The sequence below is a fragment of the Bos indicus genome, chromosome 24 (assembly GCF_029378745.1).
Source record: "Bos indicus isolate NIAB-ARS_2022 breed Sahiwal x Tharparkar chromosome 24, NIAB-ARS_B.indTharparkar_mat_pri_1.0, whole genome shotgun sequence".
NCBI lineage: Eukaryota > Metazoa > Chordata > Mammalia > Artiodactyla > Bovidae > Bos > Bos indicus.
In genome coordinates, this window is record NC_091783.1 from 31,037,875 (window position 1) to 31,060,962 (window position 23,088).

At 36.5% G+C, this 23,088-nt stretch overlaps 1 protein-coding gene across 6 annotated transcripts in view; it reads left to right on the top strand.

Moving 5' to 3' along the window:
• The window catches only part of SS18 (SS18 subunit of BAF chromatin remodeling complex), a 76,403-nt gene that overhangs the window by 16,118 nt on the left and 37,197 nt on the right, over positions 1–23,088 (top strand). For all 6 annotated transcript variants that reach the window (XM_070778793.1, XM_019986788.2, XM_019986787.2 and 3 more), the window contains exon 4: positions 22,699–22,852. In XM_070778793.1, the coding sequence (XP_070634894.1) occupies positions 22,699–22,852 (154 nt within the window). The remainder of the gene's footprint in view (positions 1–22,698; positions 22,853–23,088) is intronic.

Below are 23,088 nucleotides of genomic sequence, written 5' to 3' on the forward strand. Positions count from 1 at the left end.
TAACAGTTTTTCTGGGGATACTTTGTTTTCTCTATTCACCGATGTATCATTTGTGAATAATGAGTTTTGTTCTTTTCTTGCCAGTCCTTAGACCTTTTATTTATTTCTTTTGCCTTACTTCTCTGGCTAGGACCTCCAGTACGTTCCTGAGTAGAAGTGCGGACAGAGGACATCTTAATCTTGTTCCTGATCACAAAGGGAAAGCTTTCACTGTTTAACCATTCCCTGTGATGTTCCTTGTAGTTTTTTGGTAGATACCTTGAATCAGAGTAAGGAAGTTCCCTTCTGTTTCTTTTGTGCCAAGAGTTTATATATTGAATGGATGTTAAATTTTATTAAATACTTTTATTGCATCTAATGAGAAGATCATAGTTTTCTCTTTAATCTGTTTACTTTATTATTTATTTACAGATTAATAACTTAATCTATTATTTCTCTGTAATCTGATTTACTTCTTATTGTTCAGTCTTGAATTTTTTAGTAATTAACCTACTTTTTCATGACCTACTTGGTCACAGTCTTAAAAAAATTGCAGTTTGTTGAATTTTTGATCACGATTTTTATGTGTGTTGATGAGTGTAATTGCCTTTTAGCTTTCCTTTCTTATAATGCCTTTGTCTCTCTTTTGTTTTGAGGTTATGCTGGCTTTATAAAATGAGCTGCAGAATTTTCCCACTTTTTTTTATCTGGAAGAATTTGCATAATATAGCTATTTCCTAGATGATTGGTATAATTCTTTAGAAAAGCCATCTGGATCTGGAGTTTTCTTTGTGAGAAGACTTTTATTTACCTGCTCAATTTCTTTATGGTTATAGGACAGTTTATGCATTTATATATTTTATGAGATACCTATTTCAGTAAATTGTGCTTTTTAGCCTTTTATCTAAAATTTCAAATTTATTGATAATAAAGTTTGTAGAATAATCCTAACATCTGTTAGGGTTTTGTAGAATTTTCCTAACATCTGTAGGATCTGTAGTGATAGTTTCTTTTTTTAAATCCTCATTGTAGTTTATTTGTGCCTTCTCGTTAAAAATCTTTTTTAATCACGGTTGCCAAGTATTTATTGTATTTTTTCTCTTAATCTTTTTAAAGAATCAGCGTTTGTCTTTGATCTTTCCCTGTTGCATCATTTCTCAAACTCTGTTCTCAGAACTGCATTATATGTAAACATTACTGAACACTCTGAGGAGTTTCATATGTTATATATATGATGTATTTATTTTATTTTACTTATTATACTACTATTCATTTAAAATGAACGATACTAAACTCATTGCATGTTAATATAAATAAGATTCTTTAAAAAAGAAAAAACTATGTTTTTGAGAACTAATTTAGTGAGGTAAATGATACTGTTTAATAATCTTGCAAATTTCATTTGAATGTTTGGCTTAATAGAAAACATCTGTATTTTCATATTTACTTCTGAATTCGATCTAGCATAATATGTTTTGGTTGAAGTAGAAGAAAACCCAGTCCCACACAAATAGGAAGTTTATAAAGGGAAGAATATTTTTAGCCTTTTCAGATTGTTGTGAATAATCTGGTAGTATAGCACATCTCAGCAAGTGTTGTTTTTTTTTAAAGGTTGGTTGCAGTCTGGAATCTGAAATTTTATCAGTACATTTATCTTGTTCCGGTACCTTAAAGTTCATTGGTCTCTCTTGCACTTTTGGAGGATCTTTTACTTATGCATGATTTCAGAACATCATGATTTGCTCATTTGGAAAATAATAAATTCACTTAGTTCTGCACAGTTTCTAAATACTGATATGTTTCAGTATGTGATACCAAAAACCACATTTGTTGAAATCACCACCAGTCTTATCAGAAAAGTCTCTTATATATTGGGATGCTGTCAAGCTCAAGATAGAAAATATGTTTGCCAAATTCCCATTTCTTCCTTGAAAAGTCAAGGCTCATTGGCAATGTGATCTTTGGCAACAAGTACTGCCAGTTGTTTTCCAGGCTCACTGTGTCCAGTTTTGAGGAAATGTCTGCCTGGATAAGTGTAATTTGTCTAGAAATTGTTCTTTGAAGTAAAGTTGGTGTTCCATGAAGGGAAGTGAAAGTGTTAGTCGCTCAGTCGTGTCTGACTCTTTGTGACCCCATGGACTGTAACTGGCCAGCCTCCTCTGTCCGTGAATTCTCCAGTCAAGAATACTAGAGTGGGTTGCCATTCCCTTTCCCAGGGGATCTTCCCAACCCAGAAATTGAACCTGGATCTCCTGTGTTACAGGCAGATTCTTTACCATGTGAGCCACAGATGTTCCATGAAAAAACGAACCCCAGTATTCCATGAAAACAGTGCCTAAATCAGCAAGCAGCTCAGTCACAAAGTGTTTTCATTTCACTTTGATTTGTGGCAGATATGTTTATTATTTTCTCATTTTGTCATCACATGGAGAATTTAATAAATGAATAATTTTTACTGCTTTATCAAGGACATTCTTAAGTGAAACAGACTTTCTCTTACTGCCAGTCTGTGATAGTCAATAATACAATGATTTAAGTAGAGTTTGATGCCTTGATATAAGGCTGCATCTGTTATGTCCACTTTTGCTGTTGCACCATGATGTTATAAATATCAACACAGCCTAAAAGGCAAACATCATCTTAGTACTCTTATGGAAATAGTTTTCACCTTTCGGATTCCCTAAAAGAATTCTTGAGAACCAGACTTTGTGACATTACTCTTTTGTCTGTTTTTGGCTATGGCTCGTTTCTGATCTTACTTATTGTTTCATTTTATTGTCTTTCACTGTATCTTGCTGTTCTTTTTCTGAGTTTTAAGATGAATGCTCGCTTCCTCAGTTTTAATCCTTCCATACTCATTTATGCATTTGAGGGCATAAATTTCTGTCCAGTTCTTTGGTGTAGCATATTCATATTTATTCAGTTCCACATATTTTATAATTTCCATTGTTATTTCTTCTTTATACATGGGTTGGTAAGTATATTTCTTAGTTTGCAAGCAGGGAGATTTTATTGTTTCTTTTTCTTAATGGTTTCTGACTTCATTGCATTGTGGGTAGTTAACACTTCATATGATTTCAGTTCTTGGGAATTCTTTGAGATTTGTTTTATGGTCCAACATATGGTCAGTTTTTATAAAAGTTCCATGTATTCGTTAGCCCCTCAGTGCAGAGTCCTATATATGTTGACTGTTTCAAGTATTAACTTGTTTCAAACAAGTTAATCTTGTTTGAATCTTCTATTAATGACTGATTTTTTTTTCCGTGATGTTTCATTTTTGTGTTTGTTCTATCAGCTACTGAGAGGTCTATGTTTAAAATGTCCAAGTATAGTTATAGATTGACTGTTTTCCCTCGTACAGTTTTAAGATTTTATCACACCGAGGCACTGTTAGTGGGTGCTTATATGTTTAGAAATGTTACAGCTTTCTGATTCTTTGTAACATGTGTTGTTATGAAGTATTCCTCCTTGTAGCTAATTATGCTTTTGGTCTTAATATCTACTTGTCTGGTTTTTGTGTAGCTCAGTCTGCTTTCTTTAGCATTTTCATGTTGTATCTGCCTTTCCATTTCTTTGTGCTAGAGATACCTGTTTTATGAATAATATGTAAACTTAAAAAAAAAATCCAATCTAACAATCTTTGTTATTTACTTGAAACATTAAATCCATTTATAGTGAACGTAATTGTTCATATATCTGAGTTTAAACCTGCTGCTGCTGCTAAGTCGCTTCAGTCGTGCGACCCCATAGACAGCAGCCAACCAGGCTCCCCCGTCCCTGGGATTCTCCAGGCAAGAACACTGGAGTGGGTTGCCATTTCCTTCTCCAATGCATGAAAGTGAAAAGTGAAAATCAAGTCGCTCTGTCGTGTCCGACTCTTTGCGACCCCATGGACTGCAGCCTACCAGGCTCCTCCACCTATGGGATTTTCCAGGCAAGAGTACTGGAGTGGGGTGCCATTGCCTTCTCTGGAGTTTAAACCTACCATCATATAAACCTACCATACAAACACTTTGTGTTTGTCTCATCTGTTTATATTCCTTTTTACTATTCTTTCTGTCTGGATAATTTTTTTATTATTCCTTTTACTTTATGCTCGTTTTTATATACTTACATGCTTACTCTTCTTTTACTATATAGGTTACTATACAGTTAATTCAAGAACCCTCAGATACTGTATTTCTATTCATTTTCTCAATGACTTATCTATTGTTACACATTTTAAATCTGTGACTATTTACTCACAAGTGATAATTACTTTTTGTAAAGTTAGTATTCATTAGCATTATCATTGTTGCCAATTTTGATGCTTTTCATTCCTCCCTTCATTTTCAGCCTTTTCTCTCAGATCATTTCTTTTTTTCCTTCCAAAAGAACATATTTGAACATTTCCTTTTAGCACTGGTTTGGTGGTGGCACATACCTTCAGGTCTCTTTTTTTTGTATATGTGATCTGAAATTTTTTTTTTTTTTTACTATCATTCTTATAAGATGCTTTTGCCAGGGACAGATTTTAGGTTGGCATATGAGTACATTAAATTAATAGTGCTGTTGTTTTCTCATCTTTATCTATTGACAGCTGTGTTGATGTAAACGTTTTTATTCTGAAGGCAGTTTGACTGTGTTGAAGAGTTTTGCTTTGTCTAGAGGTTTTTGCAGTTTTAGTGTGATCTCTCTAGGTATTATATTTATCTATTTTCTTTTTATTTATCCTGCTTGGTGTTTTGTTGAGATTTCTGAAGTCTATGGATTGAAATCTTTGATCAGTTTTGGGAAATTCTCAACCAGCTTTCTGTCCTGCCTGTTGTGCCCACAGCAAATGTAGCCCCAGATTTGGGCCCATGTCTCTGCATTTTTTTTCTTCTGGAGCTTGGCCTGTGCATTTTTAATTGCTTTGTCTGTTCTTCTATGTCATGAAAAATATTTTTCAAATATTTTCTCCAGCTTTTTTGTTGTCTACCGGGGAGGATTTGAATGACCTCCTTTGCCATCACCCTATGTGATTCCTTTAAGTATTAGAATAGAATTCTGTTTTGCTATCCATAGTATATTAATTATTTTTATGGCTTCTCAGATATGCCTGTTTCACTGGAGAGAGAACACACTTGCAGAAGGACTGCTAAGTACTGGGTTCTTTGAATACTGTATTTCATCCTCAGAATTCTTTAAAATATTGGTCCCATTTCATGGTTGAAGAAACTGAGTCTCAGGATGATTCGGGTGTCTTGGTAAGTGGTAGCATGACCCTTGAACCCACGCCTTACTGAAAGCGGTTTATGCATTAAATCAGTCAGTCATGTTACTACTAGGATGGAATGGAAATAAAAGTTTGATCCCTTTGCTCTTAAGTTTGTGTATCAGGGTAGGAGTTGGCTAGATTTTTCTAGAGCTTGAATCGAATCTAAATTTTACAGCCTGCAGTGACTTGATTGTTCTGTTGTGTTGTTAGGTAAATGAATGCCTTAATCACTTTTATTTCTTTTTTGTCTAGCATTGTTCTTGTCCTTAGGTGTTAAGTTTGTAAAGAACATGTTAAATGAATGAGTCTGCTTATAGTTTGGGGACTATACTGTGGATTTAAGATGTAGGCTAAGAATTTCGCTTATTGTCACCATGGTGGCCTATGGTGATTTTTTTCTTTGCTCCTGTTCTAGTACACCTGAAAGATATAACACTTTTCTGATCATGTTCTTGTCAAAACAGTAACACATTACAGGATTCTCAAGTCAGGGCATTGAGTGTGGAGAGGGGACATTCTCCCCCAGGCTGTTACCAGAATCCTGTGGGTGGCTGGGGAGTGAGCAGTGTGCACAGTGTTCTCAGGTGATCCTGTTACTCCTTCCAAATCCCTTTGGCCCAACCAGGGGAGAGTCTCTGTAACTTATGATACTGTGCAATTCTGAATTTTGTCAGTTTGTCTTGATTTGAAATACTGTCTTCATAGAATATGGAAATATCTTAAAGTCTTCAATTCAGTCAGTCGGTCGTGTCCGACTCTTTGCGACCCCGTGAATCGCAGCACACCAGGCCTCCCTGTCCATCACCAACTCCCGGAGTTCACTCAAACTCATGTCCATCGAGTCGGTGATGCCATCCAGCCATCTCATCCTCTGTCATCCCCTTCTTCTCCTGCCCCCAATTCCTCCCAGCATCAGGTTCTTTTCCAATGAGTCAACTCTTCACATGAGGTGGCCAAAGTATTGGAGTTTCAGCTTTAGCATCAGTCCTTCCGATGAACACCCAGAACTGATCTCCTTTAGGATGGACTGGTTGGATCTCCTTGCAGTCCAAGGGACTCTCAAGAGTCTTCTCCAACACCACAGGTCAAAGCATCCATTCTTTGGCATTCAGCTTTCTTCACAGTCCAACTCTCACATCCATCCATGACCACAGGAAAAACCGTAGCCTTGACTAGACGGACCTTTGTTGGCAAACCTTTGTTGTCTCTGCTTTTGAATATGCTGTCTACGTTGGTCATAACTTTTCTTCCAAGGAGTAAGTGTCTTTTTATTTTATGGCTGCAATCACCATCTGCAGTGATTTTGGAGCCCAACAAAATAAAGTCTGACACCGTTTCCACTGTTTCCCCATCTATTTCCCATGAAGTGATGGGACCAGATGCCATGATCTTCGTTTTCTGAATGTTGAGCTTTAAGTCAACTTTTTCACTCTCCTCTTTCACTTTCATCAAGAAGCTTTTTAGTTCCTCTTCACTTTTTGCCATAAGGGTGGTGTCATCTGCATATCTGAGGTTATAGATATTTCTGCTGGCATCTTGATTCCAGCTTGTGCGTCTTCCAGCCCAGCGTTTCTCATGATGTACTCTGCATATAAGTTAAATAAGCAGGGTGACAATATACAGCCTTGACATACTCCTTTTCCTAATTGGAACCAGTCTGTTGTTCCATGTCCAGTTCTAACTGTTGCTTCCTGACCTGCATATAGGTTTCTCAAGAGGCAGGTCAGGTGGTCTGTATTCTCATCTCTTTCAGAATTTTCCACAGTTTATTGTGATCCACACAGTCAAGGACTTTGGCATAGTCAATAAAGCAGATATAGATGTTTTTCTGGAACTCTCTTGCTTTTTCCATGATCCAGCGGATGTTGGCAATTTGATCTCTGGTTCCTCTGCCTTTTTAAAACCAGCTTGAACATCTGGAAGTTCATAGTTCACATATTGCTGAAGCCTGGCTTGGAGAATTTAGAGCATTACTTTACTAGCGTCTGAGATGAGTGCAGTTGTGCAGTAGTTTGAGCACTCTTTAGCATTGCCTTTCTTTGGGATCAGAATGAAAACTGACCTTTTCCAGTCCTGTGTCCACTGCTGAGTTTTCCAAATTTGCTGGCATATTGAGTGCAGTACTTTCACAGCATCATCTTTCAGGATTTGAAATAGCTCAACTGGAATTCCATCACCTCCACTAGCTTTGTTCGTAGTGATGCTTTCTAAGGCCCACTTGACTTCACATTCCAGGATGTCTGGCTCTAGGTCAGTGATCACACCATCGTGATTATCTGGGTTGTGAAGATCTTTTTTGTACAGTTCTTCTGTGTATTCTTGCCACCTCGTCTTAATATCTTCTGCTTCTGTTAGGTCCATACCATTTCTGTCCTTTATCGAGCCCATCTTTGCATGAAATGTTTCCTTGGTATCTCTGATTTTCTTGAAGAGATCTCTTCCCATTCTGTTGTTTTCCTCTATTTCTTTGCATTGATCGCTGAGGAAGGCTTTCTTATCTCTCCTTGCTATTCTTTGGAATTCTGTATTTAGATGCTTATATCTTTCCTTTTCTCCTTTCCTTTTTGCTTCTCTTCTTTTCACAGCTATTTGTAAGGCCTCCCCAGACAGCCATTTTGCTTTTTTGCATTTCTTTTCCATGGGGATGGTCTTGATCCCTGTCTCCTGTACAATTTTACGAACCTCTGTCCATAGGCACTCTATCTATCTATCAGATCTAGTCCCTTAAATCTATTTCTCACTTCCACTGTATAATCATAAGGGATTTGACATCCCTTATTCTCTCTAGCTTTTATGGAGAACACAACAGTGTTGGTTCATAGCACGCATCTTGAGATTTAGTTACTCATTTCTCTTGTCCATCCTCAGGAAAGTAGTAATTATTGAGAAGCCAATGTGGTAAAATGTAGCTTACCATAGAAATTCAATATGCTACCGTAGAATTTTCTGGCTCAGAATTTACTAGTCCATTGTCACCTGTTGCTCAGTTATACGCTTTACTGAATTTTTTGCAATTTTTAATAATAGCATTTATATTTTTCCCTATAGATCAAATAGAACAGTAAAAATTATTATTGTTTGTATTCAAGGCAGATATTATTTTACCATCACCTAGTTAAGAACTATCACATAGGAAAGACAGATTTCGTTACAAACCTACCGTTATTTCAGATTCATTTAACACAGAGGCACCATTTTACATATTTTGCTAAAGAATATAGATAGATATTGCCATTTATGTACTTTGAAATAAAAATTTTCCATCTTAATACTGGTCAAAGTTTTATTTGAAGTCTGTTTGTGACCAATTTTCATTTTAAAAAATGAGTATTTTGAAGCTTGTTTGAAAAGCAACATTAGCAAAGGAGGAAGAGTTTTAGAGAAACTAGAAATAAATCGATCCTCATAGTAAGGGGAACAACAGAGAGTTGGACCAATAAAGAAAAGCTGGGCTAGAGAGGGGAAAAATCAGCTGCAAGGGAAGCAGTTGGATTAGAGATGAAATAGGAAGAACGGTGAATTTGGGAAAACTGAAATAGCAGAATACATATCACCAATTGGCAAAAAGGGATAGAATATACTAGTTACTAACTGTAGAGTGAGAAATTTTGACCCTGAAAAAAGACTGTATGTTTTGGGGTGATTTTACTCAAGTTTTCCAGATTGAAGTTTTTCACTTTTTTTAACTGGTTGTAGGAATTGGAAATGTGCCCATTCTTATATGTAAGCTCAACTCTCAGTTTTTAATCACCCCCCCAAAGAGGGATTATGTGTTTATAGTAATATTTCATGTATCTGAAACTAGGCCAGATCTAGCAAGCCTCTTCTGTTTGAATGAAAGTCAAGAATTAAAAGATCAGGAATAAATGGAAAAAGACCTAAAAGGAGAAAGACGACTTATAAAGCCAGTGTATTAACCATTAGGCATTGTACTCCTTAGTCTGGGTCCTGGGTATTCTTTTCTTGTTTCAAATGCATTGTAAGTTTCTAACAGAAACTATTCTTAATTTTATATATGTTTTACCAGTTTGATTTTTCAATTTTAAGCCCGTAATCAGAAAGCAGCAAATCACAAATCAGAACTCAGAAGAATGTAGTCTGTGGTCAGGCTTATTTAAAAGCAGTATGCCTGACATCTGAGGTGACATTGAAAAAGCCCAAATATTTATACAAAGTTGGCATTGTTCAAAGTGCACACTATTCTGAATCCATTTAGTATGTGTATATAGGGTTCTGTCTACCTTATGATGTTGGAGACATCACTGGAATATTGGTTTTCAGAGTTGGTATTTACTGTCTACAACAACAGTGGGCTTCCCTGGTGGCTCAGATGGTAAAGACTCTGACTGCAATGCAGGAGACCTGGGTTCAATACTTGGGTCAGGAAGATCCCCTGGAGAAGAGCATGGCAACACACTCCAGTATTCTTGCTTGGAGAATCCCATGGACAGAGGAGCCTAGTGGGCTATATAGTCCATGGGGTCGCAAAGAGCTGGACATGGCTGAGCAACTTTCACTTTCAAGTACCATTGATTTAGGAAAGAGTTATGAGAGAACAGTTTAAATTTTAAAAAGCTTTTATCTATTGATTTAATTTTTCTTTGGGAAGAACTTGGGGAGAAAATAGTCTTTTTTTATTGTGGCATTTCATTTTGAAGACATACAGTCTGGAAATATTTCTACAGAATTAAAGTTTTAGAGCTGGAAGGAACTTGGATAATCATATAGTCTAGTGTTTCTTTACCTTGGCTGCACATTTTAAAAGCTTTTCAGTTGATTCTATTGTATAACTAGGAATTGAGGATTTTATATTGCTATATATTTTGAATGGGATATCCAATGACGTTTGAGGATATGTAAAGCTTTGGAAAAATATGATTCCTTTTTCTGTAGTATCTACCTTCATTTGATGTATACCGTGACCATTTTACAATATGAGAATTTACAGTTACTCTATGAGTCTATTACATGGAGGACTAAATAAAACACTTCAGGGTGTCCAGTATGTAGGAGGTACTCAGCAAATATTGATGGTGATGAAAATGAAGGTAGTATGCAATTGGAACGGACACATAGAAAGAGAATGCAGATTTGGGAGTGTTTGAAAGAAGATTGGCTAGATTCAGTTACTGAACACATATGCAGGATAAGGGAAGGAGTTTGGAGACTTAACTGATATTCACGCCCTTCACTGAGTTTGAGTGTGTGTGCATTTAATTTTAAAAGAAGGCTGAAAGTTGATTGGAATTGCTTGTCTTGGCTTTGCACTTAATTCGCTATGAGCATTGAGTTTTAAAAAGAATCTCTAATTTAACCAGGTAATGTTAGGTATTAAAGATAATTTTTGTTTAATCTATTTTCTGTACAAAAAAAGAAAAGTCTTAAATTATTACTAAAAATCAGCTTAGAAAAAGTAGCCTTACACTTTATATGTTGTTTTTTTATTTCCTAAATTGCATTTTTGGAGGATGCACACTTGATAGTCTGAGTTAGCGTTGAGCACTCAATTAGCCTTTCCTTAGACAAGTGTCAGTAAAAACGGTCATATATTTGTCTTCAGGTCAGTGACCGTGTTGGCAGAGCACTCATTGGTTAAGATGTTTCACTGACTAAAGTTTGATATTATAGGATTTGCTGTTTACAAAATTAGCTGTTTGCAGGTGTGATCCAAGTGAAGTGAAGGAACACATGGTTAGAGCTGTGGAACATTTTAAAGGTTAGCAAGGTCTGTTTCATTTATAAATTTTAGCTTAATTTTTAGCACAGGTAATAATACTTTGATGTTGTTAGAACATTAAGGATTGCAAAAAGCAATACAAAACCCATCTCCAACTTGTCTTCTTGCTGTGTTTTATGCAAATAAAAGCCAATGTAAATACATACTTTCCCCTTCTTTTCTATGCAAGTAGAACCTTGCAGTACACACTGTCCTATTTTATATTAGTTTTTTTTTTTTTTTTTTAATGAAAGCGTTTAAAATTTTATTTAGATTTATGGTACGGACTTTTCTTCAATATTGGCATCTTTTCAGAGTTTCAGAATGTTTTAAGTGTTTGATGAACATGATCATGTTTATTTGGTCAGTGTGATGATGGTGAAGCTTGTGTTAACTTCTGTGAGTTTTCTTTGTTTACTTTTCTAGTTACTCAGCTCCCTATTTTTACCTGCCCATGAAATGCTGATGATCTATCCTTGAACATTTTTTTTTTTTTTTTTTTACTATACACACCCATTCTGGGAGATTTCACTCACATTCCTTGTTTTTTATATTCTTGACTTGAAGATCCCCCTCTGTATTCTTGGGCTTCCCTTGTGGCTCAGCTGGTAAAGAATCCGCCTGCAATGCGGGAGACCTGGGTTCGATCCCTGGGTTAGGAAGATCCCCTGGAGAAGGGAAAGGCTACCCACTCCAGTATTCTGGCCTGGAGAATTCCTTGGACTGTACAGTCCATGGGGTCAAAAAGAGTCAGACACAGCTGAGCGACTTTCACTTTCACTTTCTCCATATTCTTGGTTCCCAAATAGTATCTTCTTGCCCAGGTGTGCACCGTGAATCTAGCTTCCATTTGGCATACCCAGTTTGAATATTCCTCACCACATGATGTGGGCAAAACTCATCTCTCTCAAGTTTCCTCTGTTCCCTGCTGTTAAAGGGGAAAAAAGTGCACAGCCTGCATTTTCGTATTTCCTGTCTCAAGTGAGTAGTATAAACACTGAGTTCTTTACTGAGAAACAGTGATCATCTCAGACTACGCGCTTTTCTTTCACCAGCCACAGCTGTCTTCTTTCTCTTCTACCTTAATAAGTGCTGCAAAATAAAAGGTGTCTAATTAAGACATTTTGGTATTAAAAACAGAGCAAGACAGCAGGTGAAACGGTCTTCTGAAATGTCTATCTGTATTTTATATGCCAGAGCATTCTATAAATGAAATTAAAGACAACAGTAATTCTGCAGTATAATTATATGCTATTTTAGAAGTATGTATATTTCAAGTACATTTGAAACAGAAGTGATTAGTTCTTCTATTGAGGATTAGAGAAGGTTTCATAAAGGAGGTAACCATGCATTTCATAGAGAATTAATTTATGGGAACACATTTCTCTACGCTAATACAGGGAGCATTTTGTCAACACTGTTGCCTATCTTGTCTTTTCAGACTGCTAGGAAAAATCATGATAGGTATTTGCTGGATAGCATGAATGAGGAACTGAGGAGACCTTCCTAAACTGTTTCAGATTTGTGTAAAACTCATTTTGGGAGACTGGTTTTAGGACTAGGAAGTAAGACAAATAATGATATGGATGGGGCTTTTGTATCCACTCTTGGTTGATTCATCAAGACTCTTGTGTGTGTCTAAGGATCATCTCTTTATCAGTTTTTGGAAGTATTTATATGTGTATATGTGTCTATATGTAAAATATATGTAGCCTGTTTTAAATAATTTCCTTTTAATCTGTTTCTTTATGTCACTTGATTGCCTCCTTTGGGGAATTATTTTAGTGACAGTTAAACTAATGATATTTATACAGGTCAAAGATTATTAAACTAAAGTTTGTATTTTTCAGTTTTTTAAAATATTCTAAAGAAATAGTGAAGATATTTTATAGTCAGAATTATTTTTAGTTTTATAGTAAATTGTTTAAATTTGATGGCTTCTTAATTTTTTCCCTAAGTATTAGATGCCTGCTGTGTGTTAGGCAATAGTTAATTACTTTACCAAAACACAAATACTCCTGCTCTTTTGGATTTTATGTTGTACCAAGCAAGGCAGGCGTGATAAATAATTAAATCATGTTGCCTGTTAGGAGATAGAAAGAGCTAAGGAAAGGCAAACAAATAGGAGAGGAAGAGGTGTATTAGAAATACTGGAAGCTGGGATGGAGTTTATAATATGAAATTAGAGTGGTCAGGGTAGACCTCTTGGAGAAGGTGAAGTCTGAGCTAAGACCTGAGAAAGTGTTTTAGGCAGAGGAAACAAGCAGTGGGAAGCTCCTGAAGTGAGACTGTGCCTGGCTTGTTCAAGGGACAATGGGAAGGTTGTTGTGGCTGGAACAGAATAAGGTAAGGAAGATGTGTGAACAGAGCCTAATAGCAGGCTGTTGTAAGGACTTTGTTTTTCTCTCTGAAACCAGAAGCTCATGGAGGATTTTGAGCCAGAGAGTGGATTGATGTTTAACAAGTTCATTCTGATTACTTTGTGGAGAATTTACTATATTGATGTTTAACAAGTTCATTCTGATTACTTTGTGGAGAATTTACCATGGAGGAGCATGGGTCGAAGCAGGGAGTCCTCAAGGAGGCTTTTGCAGTAATCATGAGCATACATGGTAATGGTGGCTTGTACTAGGGTGGTAGCAGAGGAGTTGGTAGTAGAAGTCAAATTGTGGGTTTGTTTTGAAGGTACAGCCCAAAGGATATGTTGAAAGTTGGATGTAGGAGGCAGTATGTAAGAAGAGGTGTAAAGGATGCCCCTGTTGGTTTTCAGCAGAGCAAATGGATGATGAAATTGCCATCAGCTGATAGATAGTGTTGGATAAAGGGATTTGAGGCTGAGGCTGAGATGTCAGGGACTCAGTGTTGTAGATTTTAAGTTTGAGTGTCTAATAGATTTCCAAATGGAGGTGTGGAGTTGAGTAGGCAATTTTGACAATCAAAAATCATGATCCCACCAGGCTCCTCTGTCCATGGGCATTCTCCAGGTAAGAATACTGGAGTGTATTGCCATTCTCTCTCCCCTGCGGGGATCTTCCCAACCCAGGGATCAAACTCAGGTCTCCTGCGTTGCAGGTGGATTCTTTACCTGAACCACCAGGGAAACCCCAGTTTTTCGTAACAATTATTTATTGAGTACCTCTATTTGATAGTTCAGATGGTAAAGAATATGCCCACATTGCCAGAGACCGAGGTTGGATCCCTGGGTCGGGAAGATAAGGAAATGGCAACCCGCTCCAGTATTCTTGCCTGGAGAATCCCGTGGAAAGAGGAGCCTGTCGGGCTACAGTCCATAGGGTTGCAAAGAGTCGGACACGACTGAGCAATTAACATTTCACTTCTATTTGATACTAGATGATTCGGGGCTACATTGATAAGCAAATATAATTATGGGTTCAGTCCTTACAGAAATTAACATATAGTGTGGTAGACAGATGTTAATTAAGTAACTATGCAAACATTTTTAGTAACAGTTGCAAATGCTTTGAAGGAAGGGCATCTAGGACTAAGGGGGCAGATAATGGGGCCTGATGACCCTGAGGGTAAGGGAAGCCTTTCTTGAGAAAATGATGTTTGAGCTATAATTTATATAGAATAAAATTCATTCATTTAAATTGTATAGGTGGATGAATTTTGACTAATCCTTGTGACCACCGCTACAGGCAGGATATAGAATAATGCTATCATTCCAAAAAAGTTCTCTGATGCCTGTTTTTTGCCCACTTACAACTGGGTTGTCTTTTAAATTGATTTGTAGGGGTTCTTCCTATATTCTAGATACAGATCTTTTACTGACTATGTATATTGCAAATACTTTCTTCCAGTTTGCACATTACCTTTTTATTCTCTTTATGGTGTCTTTGGATGAACAGTTTCTAATGTAAGTGAAATCCCAGTTTATCAGTCTTTTTCTTTTCTTTTCAGTGTCTTGTTTACAAAATAACTTTCTTGTATAAGGGTCATGAAGATATCCTTGCTTCTGAAAGTTCGTTTATCCATGATTCATTGCAGATTAAATTTGTTTATGATCTGAGCTAGGAGTCAGGGTTCATTTTTGTTCATATGATGTTCAGTTTATCCAGTACCATTTATTGGAAAGATCAGTTTTCACCCACTGAATATAAATCATTTTGTTGTAAAGTGACTGTGTGTGGGGGGCTGTTCCTCAGTTCTTTGATTCTGTTGGTCTGTTTATGAGTCCTTGCATCAGCCACATACCTGAACACTGCACATCAGGTAATGTTGTTCTTCTAGAGTCCTGGCTGTTCTAAGTCTTTTGTATTTCCATGTAAATTTTAGAGTTAGTCTGTTAATTTCTGCAGAAAGCCTGCTGGGATTTTGATTGAGATTACATAAAATGTCTAAGCCAACATTGGAGAAACTGATACATCTCCACAATATTTAGTCTTCCAGTCAGTGAGGATGACATATCCCTCTGTTTAGTAAACCCCTTAATTTCTCTCAACAATGTCGCAGTGTAGAAGTATTGTACTTCTATTGCTAGATTTATCTTCTAGCTATTCACCTTTTTGGGATGCTATTATACATGGTATCATTTTCAAAATTTTAGTTTTCTAGTTTATTGGAAATGATAGAAATTATATATATACACACACATATATAGGTGTGTATATATATATGTGTGTATATATATGTGTGTGTGTGTATATATATATATATATATATACCTGTTTGTGTCTAGTTACTTGACACCTGTGTCTAGTTACTTTAGTGATTCTAACAGTTTGTTAAAGATTCTCTTGTTTTCTATGCACTCAATCATGTTATCTTTGAATAATAATTATATGTCATTACCAATCTTTTATTTTTCCCCCTGCTTTATTCTTTTTTTATTCTGTTGATTTGTCTGTTGGTTTGTTTATTTTGTTGAATATATGGTGTTAATGAATATACTTGTCTTGTTCCTGAATTTTTATTTTCTTCCTGAAAGTCCAGTATTTTCATCAATAAAAGATGATATTGAGTATACATTTTATTTTGTAAACTAGATCTATTAGGTTAAGGATGTTCCCATTCTTAATGTTTTAAAGTCTTCAGTGGATGTTGAATTTTAACAGATAATTTTCCTTTATTGAGATGATTATATGAATTTTATTGTGTAATTTGGTGAGTTACAATGATTAATTTCCAAAAGTTAAATTAGCCTGCTTTCCTGAAATAAATTACATTGTTTATATAATGCATCATCTTTTTTATGCAGTCTGAATCTGATTTGCAAAATTTTGTTTAGGATTTTTGTGTCTGTTCATGAGAAGTATTGGCGGGTAAATTTCTTTCTTGTGATGTCATTGTCAGGTTTGGTATCAGAGTTTTGGTGACCTCATTAAGACTTGGAAATTGTTCCCCATTTTTGTGTTCTCTAAAAGATTGCATATGGTTCCTTGAGTTCTGTACTTGTCTTATTTTATTTCCTTCATTATACTATTTGGGGTTTGATTGCTGTATTTTCCTGACTACTGCAGATGGAAACTTATTAATTTTTCAACCTTTCTTAAAAATGCATTTTAAATATGCATTTTCAAGCTATAAATGTTCATGGTTTCGCTGTATCTCATTTTTTTTTTTTTTTCTGGGCTGCTGCTGCTTTTTAAAAAAAAAAAATTTATTTATTTGGCTGTGCTGGGCCTTAGTCGCAGCATGGGGGATCTAGTTCTCTGACCAGGGATTGAACCTAGGCCCCCTGCTTTAGGAGCTCGGAGTCTTAGCCACTGGGCCACCAGGGAAGTCCCTGTCTCACAAATTTTGAGACCATTCATTCATTTAGCATATTTTCTAATTTCCACTGTGATTTCTTCACTAACAGGTTATTAGTTTTCTGTTACTGATTTTGAGTTTAATTTCACTGTTCTCAAAACATGTAACATGTGATTTCAGTCATTTATTATTTGTTGACTTCCTCTGTGGCCCTGTATATAGCCTAGTTTGGTCTACATTCCTTGAGTGTTTGAGAAGAATGTGTATTATGCAACTGTCGTATATAGTAGTTTGCTGCTGCTGCTGCTGCTAAGTCGCTTCAGTCGTGTCCGACTCTGTGCGACCCCATAGACGGCAGCCCACCAGGCTCCCCCGTCCTTGGGATTCTCCAGGCAAGAACACTAGAGTGGGTATAGTAGTCTAAGCATGTTAATTAAATTGAGTTGTTAATAGTGTTGTCAAATCTTATATTCTAAGGCTTTTTATTGTTATTAGATGTTTTTTTGTCCTGTCAGTTACTAGAAGTATATTAAAATCTCCAACCATTATTATGGATTATTCAGTTTTTCCTTTTGATTCTGTCAACTCTTACGATATAGATTTTGAAGCTGTGTTATAAGATGTATGCAAATTTATGATTGTTATATTCCTGGTTAATTGGTCCTTTTATTATAATAAACTGTCCCTTTAGTTTTTCTAGTAGTAATAGTTTTTGATTTGTCAACTGATATATAGTGACATCACCATACATTTAATTAATGTTTATATATTATTATTTTTCTTTTAATATCTATATGTCCCTAAGTTTAAAGCAAATCTCCTATAAACAGAATATAGTTGAGTTTTAAAAATTAAGTAATATTTGTTATTTTATTGAAATATTGAATATGAATATGAAATTGAATATGAATTTGAAATCTGAGAGGTCCATAAACATTTAATGTAGAACATGATATAATAGGTTCTGAGCTTGTCAGCCTGATCCTGGTTTTCTATTTGTCTTGTTTTGGTCCTTCTTTGAATTAATCAAGCATTATTTGTTCCTTTATATGTGTATAGGCATTTTGAAGTAGTTACCCAATAGATTACATTGTGCAAGTTTGGTTTATTAGATTCCAGTCTAAATTTGTACATCTAACACTTGCTGAAAAATACAAGAAATTTATAGCAATTTATTTATTCTGTTGTCCTTTATGTTAGTCTTGTCATATTTTATACTTCTACACATCTTTAAACTATACTAGTCATTGTTACTGTTATTTTAAATGTTAATGTTTTTATTTGTTTACATTTTTACCTTTCCATTCCTTTCTGTTAATTCCTCTAGTTCTGTGCTTCCGTCTGGGGCCATTTTCTTTTAGCTGGATGAATCCTTTTCAGTTGAACAAGTTATCTCAGTTTTCATTCATCTGAAACTATTATTATTTCATCTTTGTATTTGGAGTATATTTTCTCTTAGTATAGAATTCTAGGTTGGTTGATTTATTATTTTCTTTTTCTGTCTTAGCACCTTAAAGATCTTGGTTTTTTGTATTCTATTTCCATTATTTATGATACAGAATAGGTTTTTAGTCTGATTGCCATTCCCCTGAAGGAAATGTGACGTATTTTCCCTGGCTGCTTTTAAGGTTTTTCACTTTGACTTTGGCTTTTAGGACTTTGACTCTGATATGTCTAGCTATATTTGCTTCATATCCTACTGAGGTTTGTAGAGCTTCATACGTTTGCTAGAGACTCATGTCTTTTGTTAGCTTTGGAAAATTCTTGACCAGCATTCTTACTGCTTATGTGTCATTTTCTCCACTTTTTGTAACTCCAGTTAGATGTGTGTTAGGCCTTTTTAGCATGACATACATGTCTTTAACACTTGTGAGTTGTGTTTTCTCTCCATTTTTTCTATCTTGATGTGTGATTTTATTTTACACTTTTGTTGTTCCATTTTACTCTTTTAAGAATTCTAGGCTTTGCTGAAATTCTCCATTTATCCTGTTTGCTTTTTGCCTGGAACATATCAGTCATTATTAAGGTCTCTCATATAACTCTAAAATGTGAATGACCTATGTGTCTTTTTTCTGTTTTCTATTACTTCTGTTGGTCGTCCATCTCCTCTGTTCTTTTTTTAATGGAGATAAAATTCACATAGTGTGAAGTTCACCACTTTAACCTTTTAAAGTACAGTCACCCTCAGATATGGGTGGGTGACTGTACTTTAAAAGGTTAAAATGGGTTCCATTTAACCTTTGTGGGTTCCATTCTTGGAGACGGAAATGGCAACCCACTCCAGTATGCTTGCCTGGAAAATCCCCATGGACGGACGATCGTGGTAGGCTATGGTCCATGGGGTTGCAAAGAGTCGGACGCAGCATTCTAGGCCACCACAATAAAGTGAATACTGCAATAAAGCTAGTCACAGAAATTTTTCTGTTTCCCAGAGCATATAAAAGTTGTGTTACACTGTACTGTAGTCTGTGAAGTGTCTGAACATCAGTGTATACACCTTAATTAAAAAATACTCGATTGCTAAAAAAATGCTCACCAGCATCAGAACTGTCAGTGAATTGTAATCTTTTTTGCAATAGTAACATTAAAGAGCACCGCTCACAGACCACTGTGACAAATATAATAGTCATGAAAAAGTTTGAAATACTGTGAAAATTACCAAAACGTGACACAGAAACTTGAAATGAGCAAATGCTGTTGGAAAAATGGCACCAATATACCTGCTTCACACAGGGTTGCCACACACCTCTGATTTATAAAACACACACACAGTGTCTTTGAAGCACAATAAAGTGAGGAATGCTTGTATACAACTCAGTGGTTTTCAGTGTATTCACAGGGTATACAGCCATTATATTATCTAATTTCAGGACACTTGCATCACCCCAAAAAGAGAACTCCTGACCATTGACCATCAGCTCCAGTTGTCCCCTCTGCCCATCCCCCTGGCAGAGACTGATCAGTCTGCTTTCTGCTCTCTGGCTTTGACTGTTCTGGACAGTTCATATAAATGAACCATACCATGTATGGACTTTGGAGTCTGACTTCTTTACTTAGCATAAGTGTTTGCAAGATGTGTCTGTGTTGTAGTGTGTATCAGACTTCATTCCATTTTGTGGCTAAAAAGCATTCCATTGTGTATATAATTTATCACATTTTGTTTATTCATTCATCGGTTAAAGAACTTTTAGTTTTTTCCCTACTGTTTGGCCATTTTATGACTAGTGCTGCTGTGGACATTCATGTTATAAATACGGTGTGAATGTATGTCTTCAGTTCTCTTGGATCGTACCTGGAGTGGAATTGCTAGGTCCTTTGATAGCTCTGGTGGCTCAGAGGTTAAAGCATCTGCCCGCAATGCGGGAGACCAGGGTTCGATCCCTGGGTTGGGAAGATCCCCTGGAGAAGGAAATGGCACCCCACTCCAGTACTCTTGCCTGGAAAATCCCATGGACGGAGGAGCCTGGTAGGCTACAGTCCATGGGGTCGCAAAGAGTTGGACACGACTGAGCGACTTCACTTTGATAGCTCTTGTGTTTACCTCTGAGAAACTGCTCAAGTGTTCTGCATAACAGCTGCATCCTTTTACAGTCCCTTCAGCATGTATGAGAGTTATTTTCTCCGCTTTCTTACCAACACTTGTTAACTTTTCTATAGTTCAAAAAAAAAATTTTTATTGTAGCCATCCTGATGAGTGTTGGCCATTTCTTCTTACTTTTTGTAGAATGCCTTTTAAATTTAATTGAGGGTTGTTGGACTTGGTAGAGCTGATGTATTTAAATTTTGATCTTAAGCCAAGTAGAGGCTCTTTTGAAATCTTAACAGAGGGATTGGCTTGTATGAAGGCCCTTCTGATGTGCTGAGACCTCTACTCCAATCTTTGTCTCCCTTGAACAGGGTAGAGCTGAAATCTCTTCTCAGCTCTTTTTTGTCATAATGGCTGTTTTCTGCTAGTTTTCTTGAATCTTCCCCTTCTTTCTGGTTCTTCCTCTCTGGGACTTTGCACTGTAGTTTCCGGCTCTCTGGTGGCCGAAAATCTCCGTCTTCTTTCAACCTAGTGGGACTGCCGCCTCCTGCGTGGGCTGCTTTCTGTTCCACAGGGAAGTCAGGAAAAGCCAGCGTGGCTGTGGGGTCGTGTTGTTTCCATTTTCCCGTCTTTTAACAGTTGTCGCCCCTCTTGTTCCTCTCTGTGTACATTACTCTTCAGTGCCTTCAAATGATTTTTCCTTTTATCCAGATTTTATTTTTTTTAGAGAAACAGTTTTAATTTTTTTTTTTTTGCCATTTTCAAAAAGTACAACTAACCAGGTAAAGAGGCACAAATATAAAGTAATGAGTCTTGGAAAACAGAATACTCCTTGACGTAAATCACAGCAAGATCTTTCTCGATCCACCTCCTGGTTTCAGAACTTGATGAAGCTCAGGTTCTTGATGTCTCATGGTAGAAAGAATTCTGTGAGAACCAAGTGATAGGTAAGAAATGGATTTAGAGAAAAAGACACTCCACAGACAGAGTTTGGGCCATCTTGGAAGGAGAGAGTGGCCTATCTGGATTTTGTAGCTTTTATTAGCAAGAGGGTTAGTTTGATACAAGCTACTTTATTATGATGGGAACTGAGAACACTGATTTATGAGTTGAACCACAAGAAGATGAGAAACTGATAGTTACTGAGAGTGAGAGCATAAATTCCTGAACAGAAAATTTAGACAAGATAATAGGAGGAAGGAATTTGATTTTCAAACTAGGGGATCAAGTCAGCCATGTTGAAGGAAGATAAAGGGTGATTTAAAGGTGAGATATGTGACACCGAGTTGATGTTTGGTAATTTTCTTGAAAATGGAGCAAAGTATTTAAAGAATACAAATTGGATAAAGAATTTAAGATAAGACTTGAAGAGGAAATATTTAATAAGCAGTTATTGGGTTCAGTAGTGAAAGAAACTAAGATTATGAATTTAAGATTTTGAATCTGTTTAATTTTGTAAGTGTTAGTGGTTATGAGGTGGTTGGAGATTTGAGTGTTTACATGGGATGTCTAAAGAACAATGTATTATCTATCTGCTCAGTGTGCTAGGGAGTACTGTGTTTGCAAAATCTGAGTAGTATAGACACAGTAAACATGTCAGAGGAAGACTGAAGTTGTAGAAATGGACATTCTTTTTAGAACACAGACAAGTAGAGAAAGAAAGCAAAATAGATCTGTAAAGGTAAGATTTCCGTATCCTCTTACAGGCTTAAAAAACTGGGTTTTGGAAAGAAACTATATGCTTTCTCTACCCAAAAATCCCCAAGAAGGGAGCCAGGTTTACAGACCACCTTATCTTATATCTGTGTTTTTCCTTTTGCCCTTTTGTGAACTCTCAAGGTTAGTCAGTGATTTTCTTCACACTTTCATTAGGAAATTTGCCAAAGGCATCCTTTTGAGGCAGCTGTCTGTGTACCCTTGGAGGCCGTCAGTAATGTTTCCAATCTATAGGAGTAGTGCACAAAAATGTTGGGCTGAGCTGCATCTTTGTGGTTTAAAACATTCCCCCTCCAAAGCCACCCCCTCCCCAACAATATAAAATGTATCACATTTTGAAGTTTTTGTACCTTAGTCTTTTGTTACTGTATCTTTTCAGGTGAAATACATCACTAAGAGTAAATATATCCAAATATATCAATAATGAAAGGAGACTTGATTTTTAAAGTATAATTGAAATAGCAGTAGTGGGCACCTTAGAGATCTTTATAGATAAACAAGAATTCTTTTTGTATCGAATGTTATGATTTTTAAATTTTAACTGTAAAGTAAAATAGACCTGAATTGTGGTTCTTCCTTTGGTCTAAGGTGGTCAGAGGATACATCCATGCTGATGATCCTATGAAGTTTTTGGAGCGTATTAAATACAATGTGAATAAGCCCATAATTAAAATGCAGTAGAATAAGTTGAAATGCATGTGTGTTTTTGTTCCTGTTCACTTGAATAATATAGGCAACCGTTACACCATATGCATCTTTAATATATTAGTCTGACTGTTTGTCTTGTTTTACTAAACTGTCTTCTTTCAGCCACCCACACAGAATATGCCTATGGGTCCCGGAGGGATGAGTCCGAGCGGCCCTCCCCCACCTCCGCGCGCTCACAACATGCCTTCAGATGGAATGGTAGGTGGGGGTCCTCCGGCACCACACATGCAGAACCAGATGAACGGCCAGATGCCTGGTAAGTTTCTCTCCTCTAAGACATTAACACCAGAGTTGCTTAGCAACTGAAACGACATGGGGGCTCAAGGGATACTTAGATTGTTGATGACAAAACTGCTTTGAATGCCCTCGAGTCCAAGCTCTCTTAGAGTTTGTTAGCTACAGAGCTACGTGACCTGTATTCAGTGTTTATCAGGCTGCCCTTGGGCTTTGATGTAGCTGACACACAGCATTCCTCTGATGAACAGAACTGGC